The 22093-nt window shown below is 42.6% G+C and overlaps 4 protein-coding genes across 4 annotated transcripts; 2 read left to right on the top strand and 2 right to left on the bottom strand.

Moving 5' to 3' along the window:
* Positions 1–562: 562 nt before the first annotated feature.
* On the top strand, positions 563–4939 carry tmem91 (transmembrane protein 91). Its single transcript, XM_076100082.1, has 3 exons — positions 563–997; positions 3309–3455; positions 4784–4939. The coding sequence occupies exons 1-3, from the start codon at positions 563–565 to the stop codon at positions 4937–4939; spliced, it is 738 nt and encodes a 245-aa protein (XP_075956197.1).
* A 2024-nt stretch (positions 4940–6963) lies between these two features.
* exosc5 (exosome component 5) lies at positions 6964–10038 on the bottom strand. The gene is made up of 6 exons (XM_076100941.1): positions 9895–10038; positions 8898–9011; positions 8307–8428; positions 8078–8218; positions 7587–7676; positions 6964–7383 (listed from the first exon to the last, which is right to left on the bottom strand). The coding sequence occupies exons 1-6, from the start codon at positions 9992–9994 to the stop codon at positions 7288–7290; spliced, it is 663 nt and encodes a 220-aa protein (XP_075957056.1). The 5' UTR covers positions 9995–10038; the 3' UTR covers positions 6964–7287.
* A 1604-nt stretch (positions 10039–11642) lies between these two features.
* On the top strand, positions 11643–16693 carry bckdha (branched chain keto acid dehydrogenase E1 subunit alpha). The gene is made up of 8 exons (XM_076100276.1): positions 11643–11953; positions 13340–13516; positions 13616–13702; positions 13777–13885; positions 14351–14512; positions 14595–14801; positions 14896–15037; positions 15781–16693. The coding sequence occupies exons 1-8, from the start codon at positions 11837–11839 to the stop codon at positions 16121–16123; spliced, it is 1344 nt and encodes a 447-aa protein (XP_075956391.1). The 5' UTR covers positions 11643–11836; the 3' UTR covers positions 16124–16693.
* Positions 16694–16984: 291 nt separating this feature from the next.
* b3gnt2l (UDP-GlcNAc:betaGal beta-1,3-N-acetylglucosaminyltransferase 2, like) lies at positions 16985–18277 on the bottom strand. Its single transcript, XM_076099854.1, has one exon. The coding sequence runs from the start codon at positions 18275–18277 to the stop codon at positions 16985–16987; it is 1293 nt and encodes a 430-aa protein (XP_075955969.1).
* Positions 18278–22093: the final 3816 nt, after the last annotated feature.

Here is a 22093-nt window from a genome sequence, read left to right as displayed (position 1 = left end):
ACAGTTTCCATGAGTTCCTGAGGGCAGATTGCACTGAAAACCCATTTCCTAGTGTTTTTGTTAGCCTGTCAGGGGCTAATCAAGGTCCTCCATCATCAGAATTTACATTTCCATATTGTATGAGAGAGAAAGTGGCCAACATTAGCATATTCATGACCGCTGACGCACTCAATCATGTGAAATGGAAGACGCGGGGCAAACCCCGAGCCATCAAGCCCTGAAACAAGTAGTTTGTGACATGTGAGGAAAAGAGGATCTCGAATCCCCTGCTCAACTTCAGCACACCCCATAGCACACAGGAGAAGGGTACCACTGGAACATTAAGGATATTTCATAAAGCCGGCATGTGTTGTCGGCCTCTGGACAGAGACCTGAAATAAGAGAAAAATTAAAGAATAGGATTACGGATGGATTATCACTGAAACACTAAAGCCACCAAAGCAGCTGCCTTTGCGTAAACCCATTGGACACTCTTCAGGGAGTCGCTCGGCAGACCGATTTGTAGATTACATTTGGTTGTTGATGTGGTGGCCTCTTGTGCGGTTGGTAATAAAAGAGAGGGATGGAGAATATAGATGAGCTGGAGCACCCTCTTCTGGGAGAAAACCCCAATAACAGCCGGGCATCGGGGACGGGGCTGGGGCCCGGGACTGGACAGGCCCCTGGCGGGATGTTCAAGGGCATCTTGGTGAAGTGTGAGGAGGACAGGGCCTACCCTCCCTTAGCGTGGAGGGGCTATTGTGGACATCGTCCTGAGCTTCAGCAGCAGCAGCCACTGGACCCTTGCTCCTTACCGCGCACGCTAGAGTCCTTTTACCCGCCGGCTCCCATCTGGGGCCATGCGGACTCCCTGCTCAGCAAAGACTACCTGGAGACCACCTTTGTGGATATTCGGCCCGGCTCCACGCTGGAGAGGAAGCTGCTGGCCGAGACACAGGACTTCCACAGTATGTCCTACAGCATTGATGATGAGGACGACCTGCTCCCCGACTCTGACGTAAGACATCCCACTCACATGATGCTCAGAGTGTTTCTTTCATGTGTACTGAAAACAGAGTTTTTCTATTTGAATTACAAATTGTCAAATCAAGCATTCATTTAAAACAAAATGATGACAACGTCATCACAACGCAGTGCAACTTATTCACTTTCTGCATATGCTCAAGAGAAAGACTAATAGGGCCGAAACCTGCGTTTATTTTCTCGTCTATTAAACGTCAGAAAATAGTCTCTGTCCAAGAGGACATCTTCAAATGTCTTGTTTGTCCAACCGACAGTCCAAACGAATGATATTCAGTTCACAACGATATACAACAGAGAAAATTATCAAAATAGTTGCAGATTAATTTTCTTTAATTAATTGACTTATTGTTTACACACATAAATAATCATCATACCCGTCCATTTCATTTCTACCATGTCCTCTTCATGGCTTGTAGGAGTTTTGCATAAAAAGCAAGAGAGACTCTCCTACTCTCAGTACAGACTCTGGGAGCCAAAGAGGAACTTAAAATAGACATATGAGCAGTGCATTTCCTGGGAAGGCAGCAATTGAATGCTCACTGTCAAAAAGCCAGATTACATAAAGCTCCTCTCTCCTGCTGCGGTGCAGGTAATGACACTACAGTAGTGATGGAGGATGCCAGTTCTATTTCATAGATCACCGAGCAAAGCCCACCCTGGAGGGAGATGTAAATTAGCTTTAAGACTCTTACAGTGGTCATCTGACGTGTTGGGAGTCAACATGAGAATGTATATGCTGTAAATGTCACAAGTAAGTAGCCGCTGGCTGTTTAGATAATTATGAAAATTCTCTGGCCAAGGTTATATCACAAAGGTCTAATCACCCACTGAGAACTAAAAGGCTGAAGGCCGTTTTTACGATTATTACTTTGATTAGCAAGCGGACAAACACACACACACACACACACACACACACACACACACACACATACACACACCGTTGAAATTAAGAGGCTGCTGCAAAGTTTCGGTGAGGAGTTTGCTCCACAAGGACAAAAGAACAGCACACAAAAAGATTTATTTTCTCTCCAGCTCATTCTGAATGCTGGCAGTAGTGCAGCGATGCAAAAGGCGCAGGCCGGTGGGAATAAAGCCTTGCAGTGACCTCAAAGAGGCACCACGCAACATCTCCTTCTCCCTTGTTTCACTCCGAACCCCCAGTTAGAGGAGTCAGACTCCATCACTGCTTCATGCTGAATGATCAGTACGATGCCATAGCAGGGGAGATGACCTTCGGAGAAGTTTTAAAGAACCGTTTGTCTTGACGTACTCTTGATTTTCCCCTGACGGATCTTCTTTAATGTTAAAGCAGCTTTTTGTTTTGTTTTTAAAGGGATGCTGGTCTACGAAGCATTTGCTCGAATGTTGCAGGAGCATCTTTGGAAAATGCACAATAAAACAAGCAGAGCAATGTGACAGGGTCGGAGTGAGAGAGAGGAAGTCGGATTGAATATGCAGCTGTTTCAAGAAGATGCATGAGTCACGAAACGCCTGCGGTCAGCAGAGCTAGTGCACATCCAGGCTAACCCCATTCAGTCACATTAGCTCACAGGCACCAGCAAAAGTTTTACAGTTGTTGTGGAAGACGGGTGCACAACAACACAAGCACGTTTATAATGCGTCCATAAAACACTGACTTAGCGTTAGAGCATATTAGTGTTCAATGCAACTTTGAGATTTAATAATACTAAACATTGTCGTATTGAAAAAATGATTAAGCTTTGAGTCCAAAGGGTCAGTTCAATTACAAAATAATGTATCGTACTCATCCTCATCTGGCTGTGTACATAGTTTTGGTTTTAATTGTTTTACCTCAATAAAGCTGATCAAAGTGGATAAACGCACTGTATTGCTAACTATACACCATTAAAAGCAAGAGCAATGGGCTGCCACAAAGTTCAGCTTGATTTGTTGTGCTCACGGCATTTAAAAATGACATTCAGGATATATTCATCATATATGTGTCCTTCCAGATGCAATGTCCCGGTTACTCTGGAGAACACAGGTCTCCTTTGAATGAAAGAAAATGGTTTGCATTATGTTCTGTGGATTATCCAGAATAATGGGGACACATTTTATGGTGAGAGATTGCTGTTGATTTTCTTTAATGTCATTTCCAATTGCTGGTAAAAAAAAATGTATTAAATTAATCTCCATCGCATTTGTGTGGAGGCAGAAATCCGAAAGACAAATATCTCAAATCCTCTGCAAACAAAACCACCTGTGAGGTTTCCTTCTACAGTTTAACCTGAACTCAACCTAAGTGCGCTCTGTTTGAATCCCAGGACTCATCCATTGATGACTTCAGTGATACAGACAGTGAGAGCAACTTCCCTCTGATGATCCCTCAGGACTACCTGGGTCTGGCCTTCTTCTCCATGCTCTGCTGCTTCTGGCCCCTGGGCATCGCTGCCTTCTACCTTTCACAGAAGGTACACACACACACACACACACACACACACACACACATACGCACTCAGTCCAGCTGACAAGATACTACCTGGCACTGTAGTTCACAGCCACGGGTGATTTCCCATTATATATCATTATGTATCCGGGGGGACACACCTATATACACCTATATTTGCAGGATTATACAATGGTGATTGCAATTATGAAATGGTACAATCCAAAGGAGAAATGCATGAGGATGTGCATTTTTTTTTTTTTTGTTTAAATTTAGATAATATTTTAGAAATACTATTCAGAAACAGTGTGTCTCTCCCATAATTTAGACTGATTTATTGATTGATTGATTTACTTCATTGGGTCAATACATATCGTTGATAGATTTCCTTTCCATTATTGAAACATCTTGACCTTCTACTGCTGCTATGACTATTAAAGTTTCATGCATATTAATTAAAACATCTTCACAAAACATGATCCGTTTAATATATTTTATACAATGCATTTTTACTAGTCAATTATCTATAAATCACCTTTTCCATACTATACATGTCCTCTACTATGTAGATCTTTTTATACAGAATCTTTATTAAGATGCTTTAAAAAACAACAACTCAGTGTCGATATTTGCATGAGATAAACATGTTCACAACCCTCCCATCACTTACATATATTAGTTAGTTGTGTGTATATATATATATATATATACAGTATATATACATGCCAGTTTGTATGTTTTATCTCCTCTTGCTGTTCAAAATCAGTCTCACTCCGTGTTAATTTGATAGCTGAAATTATCAATCTCTTCTAAGACAAGGCTGGTGGAAAAATGGAGCAGCCCAAAGGGAAAAGGGGACAACAACACTGCACCAACTATCTCATCAGTCACTATTATCAGTGACAGTGTGGAAAAGCCCATAACATCTCTATCTCTAGTCGCCAGAGGCCCCTTAGTTTATAAAGGCATCCTTCCAGCAGTGCAGGGGGGAGGGGGGAGAAACCCCATTAACGTTTTTACAAAGCTAACTGGCAGCAAGCTGCAAAGGCCTTTTGATCAGATCAATGGCCTTCGTTAAGGTTTAATTAGAGTCATAACAAGAAGCCCCAAAGTGATAGATTTCCAATATTGTTGAGTGCCGCCTAAAACAGAGGTCAGAGTCAATGACGAGGAAGGAGGGAGGAAGGAGAAAGTGATGGAACATAATATGGGCTTAGCGTGTGACTGGAATGAGTGGAAGAGGAAAGTGGAGGCCAGGGAGGACATTGACAAACAATGACGAATGCCCCCCCCCCCCCCCCCCACACACACCCCACACTTCTAATCCTAATCTTACTCTGCTGTCTCCTCCAGACCAACAAGGCCTCGGCTGAGGGGGATTTTCAGGGGGCCAACGCAGCCTCTCGCCAGGCTCTGTGGCTCTCGGTGCTCTCCATTGTGTTTGGGATCATCACGTACATCTGTGCCATCGCCGCGTTGATTTCCTACCTGTCTGGAAAACCTCCATAACAGCAACTACTACTACTACTACTACTACTACCACACACACACACACACACACACACACACACACACACACACACACACAAATGACCTCTCACACATCTCATGAATACTAACACAAATGTAAAATAATCACAGTGTTTGTCTGTCAACCATACACCAACTGGAAAAGGACAGGAGAGCTGGTGTAGATCACAATCACCTCTAATTGGATCAGGACATTATTCAGCTCAGAGGACAGTCCTTCACTCCATATCGAAGATTCAGTCTGTAAATGTGATTCATGTTGTCTCCCGAGCACTTAAGTTACCTGCCATCCTTTCGATTTGTGCTGTCGTCGTCATCACATGTTAAACATTACTGAAGTAAAAAAAACAAAAAAACTGGGACAACAAATGCAGATGTTATCGCAACACTGTAGATATCACTGTCAGTGGAAACGGAAAGAGAAGTGAGGGTCCGCCTGGGAGGAGCCGAGCGGAGGCAAGGAGACGGGCGATGGAGGCTTCAGATTTGTGAGAAGGTCGCAGCAAGGACGAGGCAGCAGCTAAATCCTGATGGACCTCGTTGTGCTGTCGCTGGTGGGGTGAAAGCTGGGGAAGGCTTTGAGAGCCCAGAGCTTTTTTTTCTCTTTTTTTTTTTTTAATATGTGGAGCCAGAAGCGTTATTCTTTCAGAGAAGCCAGAATTTGTTGCTACTCTTGTGGCCAGAGAGAGAGGGACCCACAGGAACACACTGCACATGCACATCCTGACTTCACATTCTGCGTCACAATTGTTAACCTGCAGAACGGACTGAATCTGCTTTGTTTAATGCCAAGTCCAATAAGTATCTTTATTTTTGATTGCACAAAAAAAACTAAATGAAAAAAAAAAACATATAGTGCCATTATATAAGAAAAATAAATATAACTTCAGGACTTGTCAAATGAAGAGCAAAGTGGTGGTGTGAAACACTGGCTCTAGGTATAGACAAAGGAGCTGCTTCTGTATACAGTGTTAGGAAATGATGACATAGACGAGAGGCGCAGACATGCAAGGAAAAGTGCCAAAAATATGGAAGATACTCTAAGGATGATCCTTTTATGAGCTGTTCCATGAATAGAAGCAACCATGGCTGCTGCTCCGCGCTCTCCAAATATAGATTCTGCTACTTTCTCCTTCAAAAGGACGACTGAAATCCTTCAGAAAGTTGCTTCTTGCCGTATGACAAACTTGAAAATGAAGTTGGCTACTCAAACTTATGTAAGCAAACAGTAACACTTTGTTCAGATGAGCAAAGGGGTAAAAAAAAAAAAGAAAAAGGTTGCCTGGCGAGACATCTTAGCGCTCAGCCACGTGATGCATGAGTCAGTAAAATCTCCATTTCGGTCACGACAGAAACCTGCATGGCCAGTTTGTAGTTTGCCATATACAAACCTGCTCCGAGCTACGATCACTTCCTTCATTTGGTCCGGAACTTTTGCAAAGAAACCCAGCTTTGGTAAAAGTCAAACACTCTGGCCATATTGGTTTGAGCTTAAATGTGCCATTGAGGAAGCAGTGAACAAGGAACCTCAAAAGTAAATGATAAAAAAAAAAGACTGTACGGTAAAAGTTGACGTTTTCTATTTAGTTTTTATAGTCTCCTGATGAACTGCAAATACTTTATGTTTTCTGCAAACCCAGTGTTGTATCAAGACTGAGCTGATAATATGTAATGGTCACTGTCGGCGGTATATGGAGACACATCTGTGATATCTCAGCTATCGCCGTTGATGTGCTGCGGTAATGCTGCACCAACCCGAGTCAGCACAGCGTTGTACAGTCCTGACAATCCCGAGCCGTCCTCTGTCTCCACTGGACATTTGTGTCAATGAAAAATAAAAAAGACCCTTTGTTGTTACAGCCGAGTTACCACAATTAGTGATTTAGATGTGAGCATTTATTGTGGATTGACTCGACGGATTGCCTGACGGGCTCCAGTCAGATTTGTCTCACTTTGTATCACTTGTATAGATTGTTAATGAAAAGGTCAAAGGTTGTGGCAAATGAGTTAGTACAAGAGATATTTATTCCACTTCCTTTTAATACATGTAAATATTAAACAGAGAGAATAATCAATGAATCCCAATAAATGCACTTGTTTGACATTCATCTCTGCTCTTTTTTATTTTGCACCCTCACTTAACAGTTCAACGTCATCTTCTCACAAATGTCCAAATGTAAACCTTACGCTTCACAGCTGACTACAACTCAACTGAAGCAAAGGTAGCCCAAAGTGGTGAATAAATGTTTTATTATAACATCAGTATTTAAAATCATTGTGAAAAAAAAAAAAAAAGCAAGAGTAGAAAAAGAAGAGCTGCTGCTGCATCAGAGGGTTTTGGAGTATCGGCGCTTGACAGAGTCTCTGTAGAACTGGAAGATTTTCTCTGATGCTTTCTGACTGACTGCAATACACTGCTGCAGCTGGAGAGGAAAACAACAAATATGAAAGGTCTGCGCTATAACTAGAGGCAGAGTCCGAAAAAGCATCTTGTTATCACCAGACAGATCACTGACAGAGTAAAGCGTCACTTTATGTCCAACACATCTGGAAATCACACATCAGGCATGATTCCCAAAAAAACAACATTTGACAATGTTGCACATTCGCTCATTTATTTACCGACCTCGTGTACTGAAAACGACCCTTTGGTGGATGACATGATTACTCTGCGTTCTGTGCTGTCAATAGCGAAGGTCATCACAGCCCGACTTTCCTGGTGAGAGTGGACACAGACGAGAACAAATTAACGAATTCAGCGAGGATTGGGACAATGCCGACTGCACTGAGAAGACATGCAAATTTCCACAGGGGACCAAGTCAGTTACATACCATCAATTCATCATTCAATGTATTCAGTGGTTCTGTTATAATGCGTTAAAGAGAAATTCTGTTCTGTTCGGTCAAATCAAAGGCCTTTAAATGTACTTTTTTTATTCCTGTACAATGAAACGTATGATTTTACTGATATCATGCCCTTCACCCTTTGAGAAAATTGCTTCCTCTCAGCTGAACTATTAAGATTTTCCTATGTGGGATGTATTTTGTCACAATGGCACTTTAATTAAATAAACAAAGGACTTTGGGGTGTTTTTTTTCCCACAACCTCAGATTTACCTTTTCCTGCACTGCAGTGGGGTCTGTGACAATTTGACCGTCTGCATCGATGGCACAGGTCACGCCACAGAACAGGCAGCTCATGGGCAGGCCTGCATCAATAAGAGCCATGCAGGCAGCATTCAAAAAGCAGGACAAGATCTGAGGAACAGATAAGGAAGCACACCGACCAGGAAACACCTAACATACCGGTTCAGCGCCCTACCGGCGGAGCTTTACTGAAGGATACTGAACCATCGTCATGTATCAGCTGAAGGATGAGGGTGAGGGAGGAGCGAGGATGAAGTGACAAGAGCAGAGATGCCTCACAGGTTTCTCGCACACACTGCTCTTGTGATCGCTGCCTTACACCTAGAAAATAAAGAAATGTTGGGATACATACGCGAGTCAGACCGGACACAGACTGGCTCACTTACACCACCTAGTGATGTGTTGTGGTATGGCCGTTATTGCACACCACAAGTGGACAAGGCTGTAAAATGAACAGTTGCTAGCCTCCTAAAGCACCTTAAATTCCTTAAGTCCCACTAAAGAAAGCTTGTAGAAACATTTATTTCCGTACAACATAAATATTTTCCCCGTTATATATGTCCTAATTTCAACACTGCATTGTCACTAAAGTATCCTGCCTGTGTGTGCAACATTCAAACTGAACATTAACAAAGCAAATAAGCACTAGAAAGTAAATAGAAGAAATGATCACTCAAATAGAAGATTTAAACTGCCCACATTGTGCTAGACCAGCATTAAGGAACTGCATTAGACTCCCAATAAACACATGAAATAAAGCTGCATGATGGGAAATGAGATAATCACTTACTTGGCAGTCCCACTTTGGGCTGGATCAACACCTCCAGTGTTGCCCGGTCATAGATCTCCTTACTGACTTTGACCTCGGCTGGTCCGTAAGCGGCGGCCAACACACTTGTGTCTCCTTCACATGTGAACAAAAGACAGAGTTACTCCACTGGAAATACATTACTGATCCAGGTGGGGAAATTAGTAGTAGAGAGCAGACCTCTGACAGGTGTGTCTGCAACGACCACTGCTATAAACGTTTGATTGTACTCTATATGTGTAACGAACACGTTTGTCACTCGCAGGTCTCACACAACAGATGTGCTCTCATTTTAATCTCTGCACCGGGTGTGTGCCGTCGCTCGTCTCAGCTCCGTCTCACGGGGTTAACCGCTACTCTAAGTGTGTATTTAGGCTTATTACTCGATTTATTTTCTACAATACCCATGTAAACGTGAGGTTGATGCACAAAAATATAGCCACAGAACAACAATGCACTCAGCTGTGTGGGTACAGACAGACCGTCTAAAACAATTAAACTGAGCAAACTCAGTGCAGTACTTAAGCACAATTTTGAGGTATGTTACTTGAGTATTTCCATTATATGCTACGGTATACTTCTTGCCCACCACATTTTGGAGTTACTAGTTGCTTTGAAGATTTAGATTATTAACATTAAATATAAATTAAATAGGAAATTACGATATATTAGTAGGTTAATTAAGCTACCCATCAATATATAAAGTAATTCATATTGGCTCCACTTTGACCAGGTGCTACATTTAAGTGATGAACACACAATGGTTAGGACCATTTTTGAGTTAAATAAATAAAATATAGGCAAGAATGAAGTGTTGAACTTTATAATCCGTTATAAACCTGCACACAACCCAACATATGACTGACTTGCCCAAAGCTTCTTGATGCTAAAGTAGGCTAACACCAGCTCGAGCCCAGCTGCTAGCTAGCTGCCTCTTACAGTCGGCTCCGCGAGTCACGTTCCTCTGAGTCTGTGTTACCTTGAATGAAGGAAGCAGAGCCGTCAGGTCGAGACAGTAAACTCTGCTCGCAACCAAACTCTCTCAGAGTAACATTTGAAGAGCCGCACACTTCCATCATGCTGCTTGACTGCTACTACCCATGGGCGTGATTAGTTTGTCGCGGGCGAGTGACGCAATCTGTTTTGCCGTTTGGGGCCCTTACTTATGACATCAAGGGTAAAATAGCTAAATGTATATTTTGAAACCTCGAAATATTTTTACTATTGGGGATAAGCATATTGTATTGTACGGGTTGCTCGTACTCTTTATACAGTACTCATTCACTAGTTTTTACCACATGAATCATTTTGTGAGATGTAAATATGTGTATGTATGTTAGTACACAGAATGAATATTTCTGTCTATACATACAGGAAGACGACACGTGAAGGTATTGACATTAGTTAGAGCAACCCCACGAGGAAGGGGACACTTGTAAACTGTCACACAATTAAGAAAACGTTGCAGCCCAAGCCATTGAGGCTAAATGGAACAAATGTATTCAAGAAATATGTTGGAAAGTAACTATGTACATTTACTAAAGTTCTGTACACAAAGTACATTTTTGAGGCATTTGTACTCTACTTGAGTATTTCCATATTATGCCACTTTATACTTCTAATCCACAACATTTGATAGCAAAATATTGTATTCAAAACATTGTTGATAGCTTTAGTTACTACCTGCAGATTCAGATTATTAATACAAATTATAACCAATAAGCAATGATGTGTTATGATGATGATAATTATTATTATTGCTTAAGCTACCCATGTAGTACTTCAAATTAGCCCTAACTTTACTAGCTGCAACACTGAAACAATGCTTACATATTCTTTTTGGGCCATTCTGAGAAAAAATATCACTTTTACTTTACTTTTGGTATGAATGCAGAACTTTTACTTGTTACAGTTATTTATAAACTATGTTTTTGCTACTTGTGTAAAAAGAAATGCGAATACTTCCTCTACCACTGGAAATAATGTATCACTGCAGGATGTTCTCACAGCTTATAAAATGTGCTTGCATTGTTTACAAGGTCACTGGATAAACTGCGTCTATGTAAGAGACAAAGCAATGCGGAAAAGGTTATCAGGTGTATCATTACACTCCCAAAACACGTTTGAGGCATTCGTATATAAACAGGTCTGAGGCTTCAGCTTCAAGTGATTCCGGAAGCGACCTGGTTTACCTTCAAACTAAGAGTTAAGACTAAAGGTTTATTAAACGAATATGTTCTGTATTTAAGCCCTTTAAATATTTATCATGCTTATCATGTGGTATGTAACGAATTCCCAAGCGTACGTTACCCAGTAGTACACAAAGTAGTTATAATTATCCCCACCTTTACCAGCTGCAATATTAAAGTGATGTACACATGACTACATAAATTATTTCAAACAATTTATATGTATATATACATATAAATTGTATATATGTATATTATGTATATTTTATTATTCTGAAAGGTTTCCCTGCATAATGAGTACTTTTTCTTTTGGTACATTCCTTTTGTTTTGATGCTAGTACTTTGTAGGCTACTTCTATTCCAGTAGAGTTTTGAATGCATGGCCACCATGAATATTCTAAACTGTGGTATTCTTACTTTTACCTAAGTAAAATATTTGATTTCTTCCACTGCTCTCGGTTCCTTTGCTAAACACTGCTAAGTGCTTTTGGTCACCTTGACTCTTAATGTGAAGGTGTGACCGGATGTGATGATTATTGTGGTCGACTCGCCTCGGCCGATTGTAGCTATTCGCCCTGCAAGTGTGATTGTGGATGCTAATGTCAGTGCTGCGGACTGAAAGGCCATCAAACTGTTCCTGTTAGCTCGTTCTGTCGCGTGAATCTAACACATATACTGTAGCGTGTAACGTTCCTGACGAGCTTGTGCACAAGCTAGCTGTGGACTGTCCCGATGGCGGCGGCTGTGAGGAGTATAAACAAAATGTATGGAGTGTGCTTCAATGCTGCTCGTCAGACGACTGGACTGAAGGCATCTAGGCTGCTTCAACACAGAGCCTTCAGAGTCGGTGTAAGTTTGAACACGGGCAACATTGCTGCGTTGTAACGTTGCTGTTCGATAGCTCGGGTTAGCTTAATAACACGGAAGGTCGCTTCAGTAACCACAGGGTTATTGGAAGAAGTCGTCTAATTTTGGCTCTAAATCAAAACTCGCGTTATCACGTTAAATTATTAGGGGCGAGATAGTTAAGTGCAGATATACAATACAAACTTGTGTTTATGGTCAGGATGAGAAATGTTTGGAGTTGGTGAATCATCAAGGATTCTTGACTGAACGTTATCGCGATTGGTTGTGAGCCAGCTAGCTTAGCGTTAGCTGACAACCTTGCCAAAACTAACGTAGCGTTATTTATCTACCGATCCTCCAACGCATCCGTATGAAGCTCAACCTGAAGGTGTCAACATGTTTGTGAATATATATGTTTTAACATGTAACCAGCAGCTTGACTGGCACTGGTGCACCTTGTGTTTGTTGTTGTGACTGAAACTTCGGTAGCTAAGCTAGGTAGCTAGCTGGCTGTCTAAAGCTTTAGCTTAGCTGCTTTCCCATTGGTCGAGCAAAGGGGCGTGAGGATCAAACTTCCGTCTTCAAGTTCAATTTGAAGTGGAAATACCTTTCACGAAAACAAACGTAACATTTAAACTGTTATTGTCGACTCTAATTAAATACAAATTCATTTTCTGGTGTTATTTGTGCTGTACTGTCAATCTGCTGTCTGTCAGAAAAATAATCTTTTCTATAATGTAGACAATGATGGAAAATTGTTAAAAAATAAAACATGTTGCATTTTATATTCCTATAAATGTATTTTGAGTCACAAATGAAGTGTCACAATGTAATACTCAAGACGTAACTATATTTATTCAGGTGCTGTACTTAAGTTAACATACATCTTTTATGCTACTTTATTCATCTACTCCTTTACACTTTAGTAAATATTGTAGCTTTTGCGCCACTACATTTATTTGATTCCTTATTAGTAACTTTGTAGATTTAGATTGTAAACACAAAATGCAAATCAACTAATACATTATATGTTATACATTAAGACACCTCTACCACCTGCACCCTTACAGTAATGTACACATTAATACATCACTAATTATAATCCAGTTCTGATACATTTTAATCTTATTTGTATTATACAGCCAGGTACTGTACAGTATTGTTATGGAATTGAGATAGCATCCCATCAAATCCCCTGTTTAAAGCTGAAACATGTTAAATCACAAAACACACAATCAGTGACTAACAACTATTGCAGCAATTCTTTGAAACAGGCATTGTGGCTATATTGAAATCTGACTGGACCATTGTGGTGTCTATTTTAGAGATGGGCCCTGGCTTTGCCAAAGTGATATTATTAATAAACAATGCTTGTATTCGATCTGTCAGGCCGTGCACCGGCAGCAACCCTTTGATGCATCACTGGAAAAGCCACAGTTCCCTGGAGCCTCAGCTGAGTTTGTGGATCACCTTGAGTTCATTCAGCCCAATGTCATCTCCGGGATCCCAGTGTACCGGGTGATGGACAGGCAGGGCAACATCATCAACCCCTCTCAAGACCCTCAGGTACGGTCAGCCTGCCTACGCCTCTGGTAATTCAAAGTGGCGCCATGACCTCAACTCACTTCATCCGTTGCTTGTTTTGTGTGTTTGTTCCCTGCTCAGCTCTCCAAAGAGACAGTTTTGAACTTTTATCAGAAGATGACTCTGCTGAACACAATGGACCGCATTCTTTATGAGTCACAGAGACAGGTGAGGTTTTTCCGCTTGAACAAGGAAACAGTTGAAGAATTTTGTGCAGGCGTGTTAACCTGTTTCTCTTACAGGGTCGGATCTCCTTCTACATGACCAACTATGGTGAGGAGGGCACGCATATTGGTAGCGCTGCTGCTCTCGATCCAAGCGACATGGTCTTCGGTCAATACAGAGAAGCTGGTGAGGACGGGACGGCGTGTGGTTTTTCCTAAAATAGTTCCTTTTCAGATGTAGGGTTATTTTTTAAACTTTTTACAGTGATCAAAGCCAATTGCATTTACTTATTTCGTAGTAAATCTCTGCTCCGGGGCTTGTTAGGCAATTTTTTGCAAACAGGTGTGCCAGTGATTGCTTTGGAGCTCAATACTCACACGACAGGTGAGATCTGAGGTAAACAATGCTTCATTCAGACAGCAACACACCGATGTCGAAACGCATCCGTCTGCATTCAGTTGTTCAGTCATTTAGAAACACAATGATGTCAGTCTTTATTTGTAGATCCCATTTCACACAGCAGCAAAAATAAAAAGAAGTATAAAATACATCTCGAAATATACCAGTCAGCGAACATGTCTTTAATAAAACAGTAATCAAAGAATCTCAACCCCCCCCCCCCCCCCCCCGCTGCGCTGCGCTGCGCTGCAGGAGTGCTGATGTACCGCGGTTTTCCTCTGGACATGTTCATGGCTCAGTGCTACGCCAACGCCGATGACCTCGGCAAGGGCCGGCAGATGCCTGTGCACTATGGCTCCAAAGATCTGAACTTCGTCACCATCTCCTCTCCTCTGGCCACTCAGATTCCTCAGGGTAAGTGTGTGTGTTAACCCTGTCTGTCCGTACACACACACACACGTAAATATACATTCATGCCTTCATGTGTCCATTCCAGCGGCCGGAGCTGCATACGCCATCAAGAGAGAGAACATTAACCGCGCCGTGATCTGTTACTTCGGCGAGGGAGCGGCCAGCGAAGGGGACGCACACGCTGGCTTCAACTTCTCCGCCACCCTGGAGTGCCCTCTGATATTCTTCTGTCGCAACAACGGCTACGCCATCTCCACCCCCACCAACGAGCAGTACAGGGGCGACGGCATCGGTGAGAAGCCTCGGCGTGGTTTCCTGCAGCGTCCGATTTGAAGTCCTCAGCCGCTCTCATGAACACACTTTGTTTGTTTTCTCCGACTGAACAGCCGCTCGTGGGCCGGGGTATGGCATGCTGTCCATCCGCGTCGATGGCAACGATGTGTTTGCCGTGTACAACGCTACAAAGGAGGCGCGCCGCAGAGCCGTGGCCGAGAACCAGCCCTTCCTCATTGAAGCGATGACCTACAGGTTAGTTGAGCACACGTTAGGCCTGCGCGAATGAAGGTAATAAAATAACACGGAGGTTCCAAGACGGCAACAACTTGATTACTCCAACCTTGTTGACATCAGCGCTTCACTCCTGCCGCGTTACCCTTCACACTAAATCCCCGGGCACAACCCGGCTCACTAGAGGGAACTTAGTCATTCAGAGGCTTCACTAAGAGGCAACTCAACAAAATAGCTTACACGTTCTTTTCTACTTTGTTTATGCTTGTTGAACAGGTGTATAAAATTATTGGCTTTATACGTGCGAACGTTTCCTTGAATTTAGTTACGGTAGCAAGCCTAGTTGTCAACTGGAGTAATCTTCACTTTGTCCACACTGACTTCTGTGTGTATGGTCATGTTTGTGGAGAGCTCCTGCACAGCAGGGAGAGGCTTCAGTGAGATAACGAATACTAGTCTTTACGCCCGGGGCCCGTGTAATACCGGGATTAGGCAACCATCTCTAAAAAATACAAGTTTTCTGAGTTATAAAAAAAATATTTCATGAAATTATTTGATAGATTTCCGTCTCTAAATTGGATCTTGTATATTAAAAGTACATATTTGGGAAGCATTTGAATTTAAGGGAGTGGATTAGGTGACAGAACTTAAGGGATGCAATTTTAACAAAATGCTTTTTGACAAGGAACATTTGATGAGTTAAAAAAAAAAATGCGCTTCCCCCTAAAATGCTGTGGTAATTAAGAATTCCGCTCTTTCCTCAGAATTGGCCACCACAGCACCAGTGACGACAGCTCGGCCTACCGCTCGGTAGACGAGGTGAACTACTGGGACAAGCAGGACCATCCCATCTCCAGGCTGAGACATTACATGACGGCCCGTAGCTGGTGGAGCGAGGACGACGAGAGGAGCTGGCGGAAGCAGTCTCGCAAGATGGTGATGGAGGCATTCGAGAAGGCCGAGAAGCGCCTCAAGCCCAGTCCCGAGCTGATGTTTACCGACGTGTACCAGGAGATGACGCCCAATCTGAACAAGCAGAGAGACTCCATGTGGAGGCACTTGCAGCAGTACAAAGAGCACTACCCGCTCGACCAGTATGTTAAGTAACTGCATTCACAGGATGGAACGAGTTTCGATTTGGTGACTTAATGTGGGTGAAGATTGAGAATATGAATAACTGCTGCACACTTTTACTGTAGTCATAAAAGTATAGATTTGATATGACATGTCATTTCTTTGAGGAAGAGGAGAAAAGATTGTGCTTTCAAAAACTATTGTACTTCACGCCTATGGGTTTTGGTGCCTTCAGTTAACAGATATACTGTCAGTCGTCAAGCTCCTCTATGAATGCTATATCACATTTGAATCACAGTAATTACGTCACCAATGTTTTTGGTGTAGCAAAAACAGCTGATACAGTTTGAATACAAGAGAAACAAACAAATCGAGAAATAAACGATGGAAGTTGGCCCTTGTGTACGTTCCCTCTTCCTGCATCTGTCCTCTCCAGTGATTATGGTATTTAACAGGTTTCCTTGTGTATGTGACTGAATAACTTGTGTTCTAGAACTTTCCTATTTAAATGGTTTTGGTATACACGCCCAAATTTTAGATGGGTCTGTACACTTATGTTACATCTTTGGTGTTTTGTGGAAAATAAACGGTGGAACTTTCAAACGTCTTGGTTGAATTAGTTTTTATTCAAATTCAAAAAGGAAGTTAGGCCAATGACAGATCGAAAGTTTGTTCCATTTGACTTAGTGAACAATCTTGACCCCTGATGCTGAAATTCACACTTAAACTGCTGAATGCTTCCTCCATTTTTCAAGGTTCTATCCTATGATGAAACGCAGTATAGCTTTTAAATACAAGTGCAGTAACAGAACTGCTCTTTCAGTTCATACTATGTCGCTGAAGTCAATGTTTCCTCTTTTTTTGATCGCTGCATCTTTTGGTCACCAGTCCTGTTCAACAAGTCAACACGGGGTTGTGAATGCCCTTCCACAACTTCTTAATTTGCTGTGGGGAGCGCCGGTGAATCAGAATAAGCTTTTTATTTACACACAGATTCTCACGATTCTTCTCCACGATGTCAAAAGTCTGAAATTCTGCGTTTGCCTCAGGAGAAATCCCCAAAGCCTTAAAACACATCCCAGCGTAGACATCGTCGATGGGGAAGAAAGGAATGACATGTGAAGCTGAATAGAAGCGTTGCAGCAGTGCTCCAGAGATAATAAAACCGCCTCCACCAGCGTAAGCAGGGTATGGGCCTTCATAGAAGCTCAGAGGAATGTAGTATTTGTTCTTAGGGTCCCTGAGGGGACTTGCGCTGCTTATGACGTGTCCAACATACAACTGAGAGGCCTTCCAAGGCTCCAGAGACTGCAGGTAGCTGAGTAATGTTGGTGTGTTGACAAATACGTCATCATCCCCGCTAAACACAAAAGAGGCTTTGGGACAGTGTTTCACTGTCCACTGGAGGAACATGTTCATTTTGAGCGTCAGGTTCAAGAGGGATTCATGGAAGTCCCACTGCAGGAGGTCCCCAAAGTGTCTTGCTTCAAATGACAGCAGAGAGCTGAGATCAGGGTCCTCCAGTGGGGAGCTACCCAGCAGAAACACAGTGTGCACCCTCAGTCCATCTTGATACACCACTTCTCGACCCCAGGTCTCCCGCACCGCCTGTCTCTGCTCAAAGTTTCTAGGACTTGACTTGATAGTAAAAAGCAGAAAGGTCTGGTTGTCTTCCTTCCCTTCAGCAGAGATGCACTTGTTGGGTTGATTGAGCAGGACTGGAGGGGACCTGCAGTTCATGCCCTGCAAAAAGTCCTGAAATAAGACCGGGTAGGAGGAGAAGTCGTGCACATTGGTTTGCAGATCATCTTGATTCGTCTGCCTGCAGAGAGACCAATCTGAGTCATGTCTGAAAGGATTTTCTCCCCTGTCCTGATTCTTGAGGGCCGAGTACAGCAGGCGGTTCCAGTAGGCTTCATTTTGAGGGATGGCCTGTCTGAGGCCGTCAGACACATTGAGGACAACAGGGGGAGGAAAGGTGAATCTCTCCTGTTTGGACGGTTGTGTTTTCACAACTCTGTCGTGGACCTGGAGGCCGGGCTCCTTCAGGAGGCCGGGCTCCTTCAGGAGGTCCTCTGCTCTTGCACTGAGACTGTCGGTTGTCTCTAGGTGTAGAGTCGAGTAGAAGAAGATCAGAAATAAGGTGACGAAGAGAACCAAAGCACTGAGGGTTTGAATAGGTCTCATTGGCTCGAGGCGAGTAAACCAAGCTGTGTGGTGTTGTCCTCAGGTTACACAGACTCTGTCAGCAGATGACACATTGAATGTACCTGCCAGCAGAAAAAAACGACAGCAAAATTGAATGTTAATCAACACATTACAAGCGTTACAGCCTTGAACCTAAACAGAAATTAACTGTTAGATTCAATAAATATGGAATTTAATGCAAATCGGGAATTATACTTAACTGTAAAACATCTTTACCATGCACTATAGATGGAATTTCAGGAACAGACAACATTGCTGAGTTATCGCGACAGCATTATAGCACCTTATTCAACTGTATCAAAAGTGATTTGTATAACGTGGACAATTCTGAGAGTAATGAGTCAATGGCAATTACATCATATGAGGTGTACCAAGCTATAAATAAACTGTCTGAAGGTAAAGCAAGTGGTTTAGACCATATTACTGCTGAACACCTTAAATATGCTAGTCCGAGGTTAGCTCCTCTCCTCGCTATTTGTTTTACTGGCTTCATGATTCACGGCTTGTTACCAGACTCAATGTTGTCTGTTCTCTTAGTGCCAGTCATTAAAAACAAAGCTGGTAAAGTATGTAGCCTAGAGAATTACAGGCCCATTGCTTTGGCCAGCGTACTGTCAAAAGTCCTAGAAAGAATCCTGCTGGACAGAATACATGACTTTATCACCTCCACAGATAACCAGTTCGGCTTTAAAGCCAAACATGGCACTGACTTGTGTATATATATACATATATACCTTAAAAGGAAATTGTCAACAAATACAGAGGTCAAAACTCATCACTTCTTATGTGTTTTATTGATGCCTCCAAAGCTTTTGATCGTGTTCATCATAGTAAGTTGTTTTTCAAACTGAGCCAAAGAGGTGTCCCCCACATACATTATGAGAATTCTGGCTTACTGGTATGTGCAGCAGACTATGCAAGTAAAATGGGGTAAAAGTGTCTCAGCCCCATTTGGGGTTAGCAATGGTGTCCGACAAGGGGCAATTTTGTCCCCAATTCTGTTTAATCTATATATTTGTTGGGATCTGGCCCTAGTCTAGAAGCACCCATGCTCCGTCCTGTCATACAACGTCTGATGGAAACTCCAAGATGAATGACTACACCTCCCAGCACAGCCAAAACTTGATCCTGGCCCCTCATTGGCCAAGAAATGGCCCCCCACTGTTCGAGACCTGGTTTATAAGCGAGCAGGAAACGCCATTCGCTCTCTTCCGTCCAGACACCGCTGATGTAAGGAGATCCACAAGGCTCTCTTCACCCCGGACTCGTCCAGGGGACAAGAAGATCCACGAGGAACCGCGGCCTCATCAAATCCTATCAGGTCACATGTAACATTCGCTGGTCGAACAGACTGTGTTTTATTTTGAGTTTTGGATCCTGTAGTGCGAGAACGGATAACTCCTATGCCCCGTTCTCCCACCCTTTTTGTGTACACACCGCCGGCAGAAGGTAACAATCTTTCCTCGCCGAAGATTTCCGGGAAGGACGACCCAAACCTCGTCCCTCAGCCGAAGTTAAAAAGCCCCTCTCTGCAGCGAGGAGGCCAAGTCTGCGCCAGCCAGCCCCGAGGCCGCGCCACCGAGAGCCAGCGGCTACTCGAGGACTGAGTGATCCCCACCATGGGAAACGTACCCTACCGAACGAAGCTTCTACAAGTAAGAGTTACTGGTATCTGGGCCTAGCTTAGCTTAGCTTAGCTTAGCATTAGCTTAATTTAGCCTATTCGTTATGTCGTTGTTATTCCTGCATCTTGTTACGTTAAGTTACTGTCGTGTTATAACGTGTTATTGCGCAAGCATCGCGGACCACGGAGTCCCGTTATATTGTGTATTTCCTGCTGTAACTGTTTGCATCAGATCCGTCGCTGCTAGTGGATGTGGAGGTTGTGATTTTATCACTTCAAAGCCCAAAACTACGGTGGCGGAGCCTCGTCTCGCCGACCGAGTTTCGGGGTGATAAGAGAGCAATACTCGCATCTCACCGCAGTGATAAAGATGTGTTTTGTTTTGGGGATTATTTTGTTTTGTTTGGTTTTATTCTCTCTTCTTGAAATCGGCTCTGTGAGTGAGATCTAGAACCGCAACTATCACCGTACAAGCGTGACCGGTCGGTTCAGAATCCGACCGCAGAGTTTACGAGTGATCAGCTGTTCCTCACATTCTCACTGCAGCGCCGAGCACCGCGCTCAGAGCTCTCTCTCCCTCTCTCGTCCCACTAACCCGCACACACATAGTTAGATTCACTGATTTTGGGTGAACCTCTCAGACACGTGGTCGCGTAATCTATTGTCCCAACCCACATTGTGCGCCGTCCCACGTGGTTACACGTAGCCACCTCTCAGCTATCTTGTCGCGGGTCAATAGACTCCACCATCTTTGCTTGTAGACTCACACGCCCCTTTCTAGGTTACGTACCATCACTGTTTGAGTAGGCCCCCCCCCCCCTTTGTTTCCACACACACACACTCACACACATGTACATATATCTATATACATATCCTTACCCCACTTTATTCATTTGACTTTAGGTATTAGATACATAATTGTATGATAGTGTTTGTTGATTTTGATAGTACTTGATTTGATCATTTATTATTTTGATTTAATAAACTGTTATATTTTAAAGAGCAGTCGTCTGTGATTACTTGTGCATATGTGTGTAATAATAACTGGATGTAGTGGCCTGTGCTCGAACTTAAACCTTCACTTTCACTCTGAATGTGTAATAGTAATCAGACTATTGACATTATGAGTGAACGCTAATTATGAGACTTAGTTTTATTGTTTGGTTATTGGTCCCTGTTCGCAGGGTGGTGCCCCGTTATTATTAATAATCATTAATAATTGTTACTGACATTAATAATTATATTGATGTCAAGAATTTAGTTTCTTAGATGCTGATAACCCAAACACGCTCCTCTACGTTCCCAACATAATGGTGCCCCGTGTGAGGCTACGTTATTCCAGTTTTATTGCAGTATGTATGCACACTAATCCATAGTATACCTTCGAATCATTTTGAATAATTTTTGAATAATTAATTTTCCTTAGAAAGTTTAATTATTAATTTTTTTGGAATAATCCAAATTTCTGAAAATGATTTTCCAAAATAGTTTGATTTTTGATATTCAAAACATTTTCCTATTTTAATTTAGTTTTAATTTTGAGTTTAATCTTAATTTTAATTAAATTTTCAATTTAAATTTCCTTTCTGAAATTTGTTACTTATTTTCCTTCCCAGGTTAGATCATTCGTTACATTTCCTAAACTAACAGTCAGCTGTGTTCAGTAGATTTGATCGTTTATTTGTAAAACCAACACTTTGTTTTGTTTTTCTTAATCCCTCAAAGAAAAGTTACACACAGCTGTCACAGGCCAGAAGTGCTGAAACCACATCAGCATTTTCTACCTTTGAGTTGAAAAGCAGTAGTTAATACCTCAGAGCAACAGTAGAAATTGTAAGTCATAGAACTAGGCATTTCACTGTGCACCTCAGAGCAGTAATTGACGTCCAACAGTAGAAATCGTAAGTCACAGAACTAAGCGTTTCACTGTGCGCCTGCATTAACCGTTTTTCTTACTAACAGTAGGGAATTCTAACCACTGTTGCCATTTACAAAGAAGTAAAATGGGCAGTCAAAAACCGTACAGGTTAGGAGCAGAAGCTCACTAGGAGCCAGACAACCCTGCACCACAAGATGCAGCTGCTGGTCTCCTCAAACTCGCCCTCTCTGATGACAGGAGAAGGGGGGAGTACTCCCAGGTCCTGAGTGACCTAAGTGGGTCCGAGCCCACT

The sequence above is a fragment of the Anarhichas minor genome, unplaced genomic scaffold (assembly GCF_050575085.1).
Source record: "Anarhichas minor isolate MPS153535 unplaced genomic scaffold, ASM5057508v1 ptg000026l, whole genome shotgun sequence".
Classification (NCBI taxonomy): Eukaryota; Metazoa; Chordata; class Actinopteri; order Perciformes; family Anarhichadidae; genus Anarhichas; species Anarhichas minor.
Note: the sequence above shows the minus strand (reverse complement) of the source record. Positions and strands in the feature narration are given on the sequence as shown.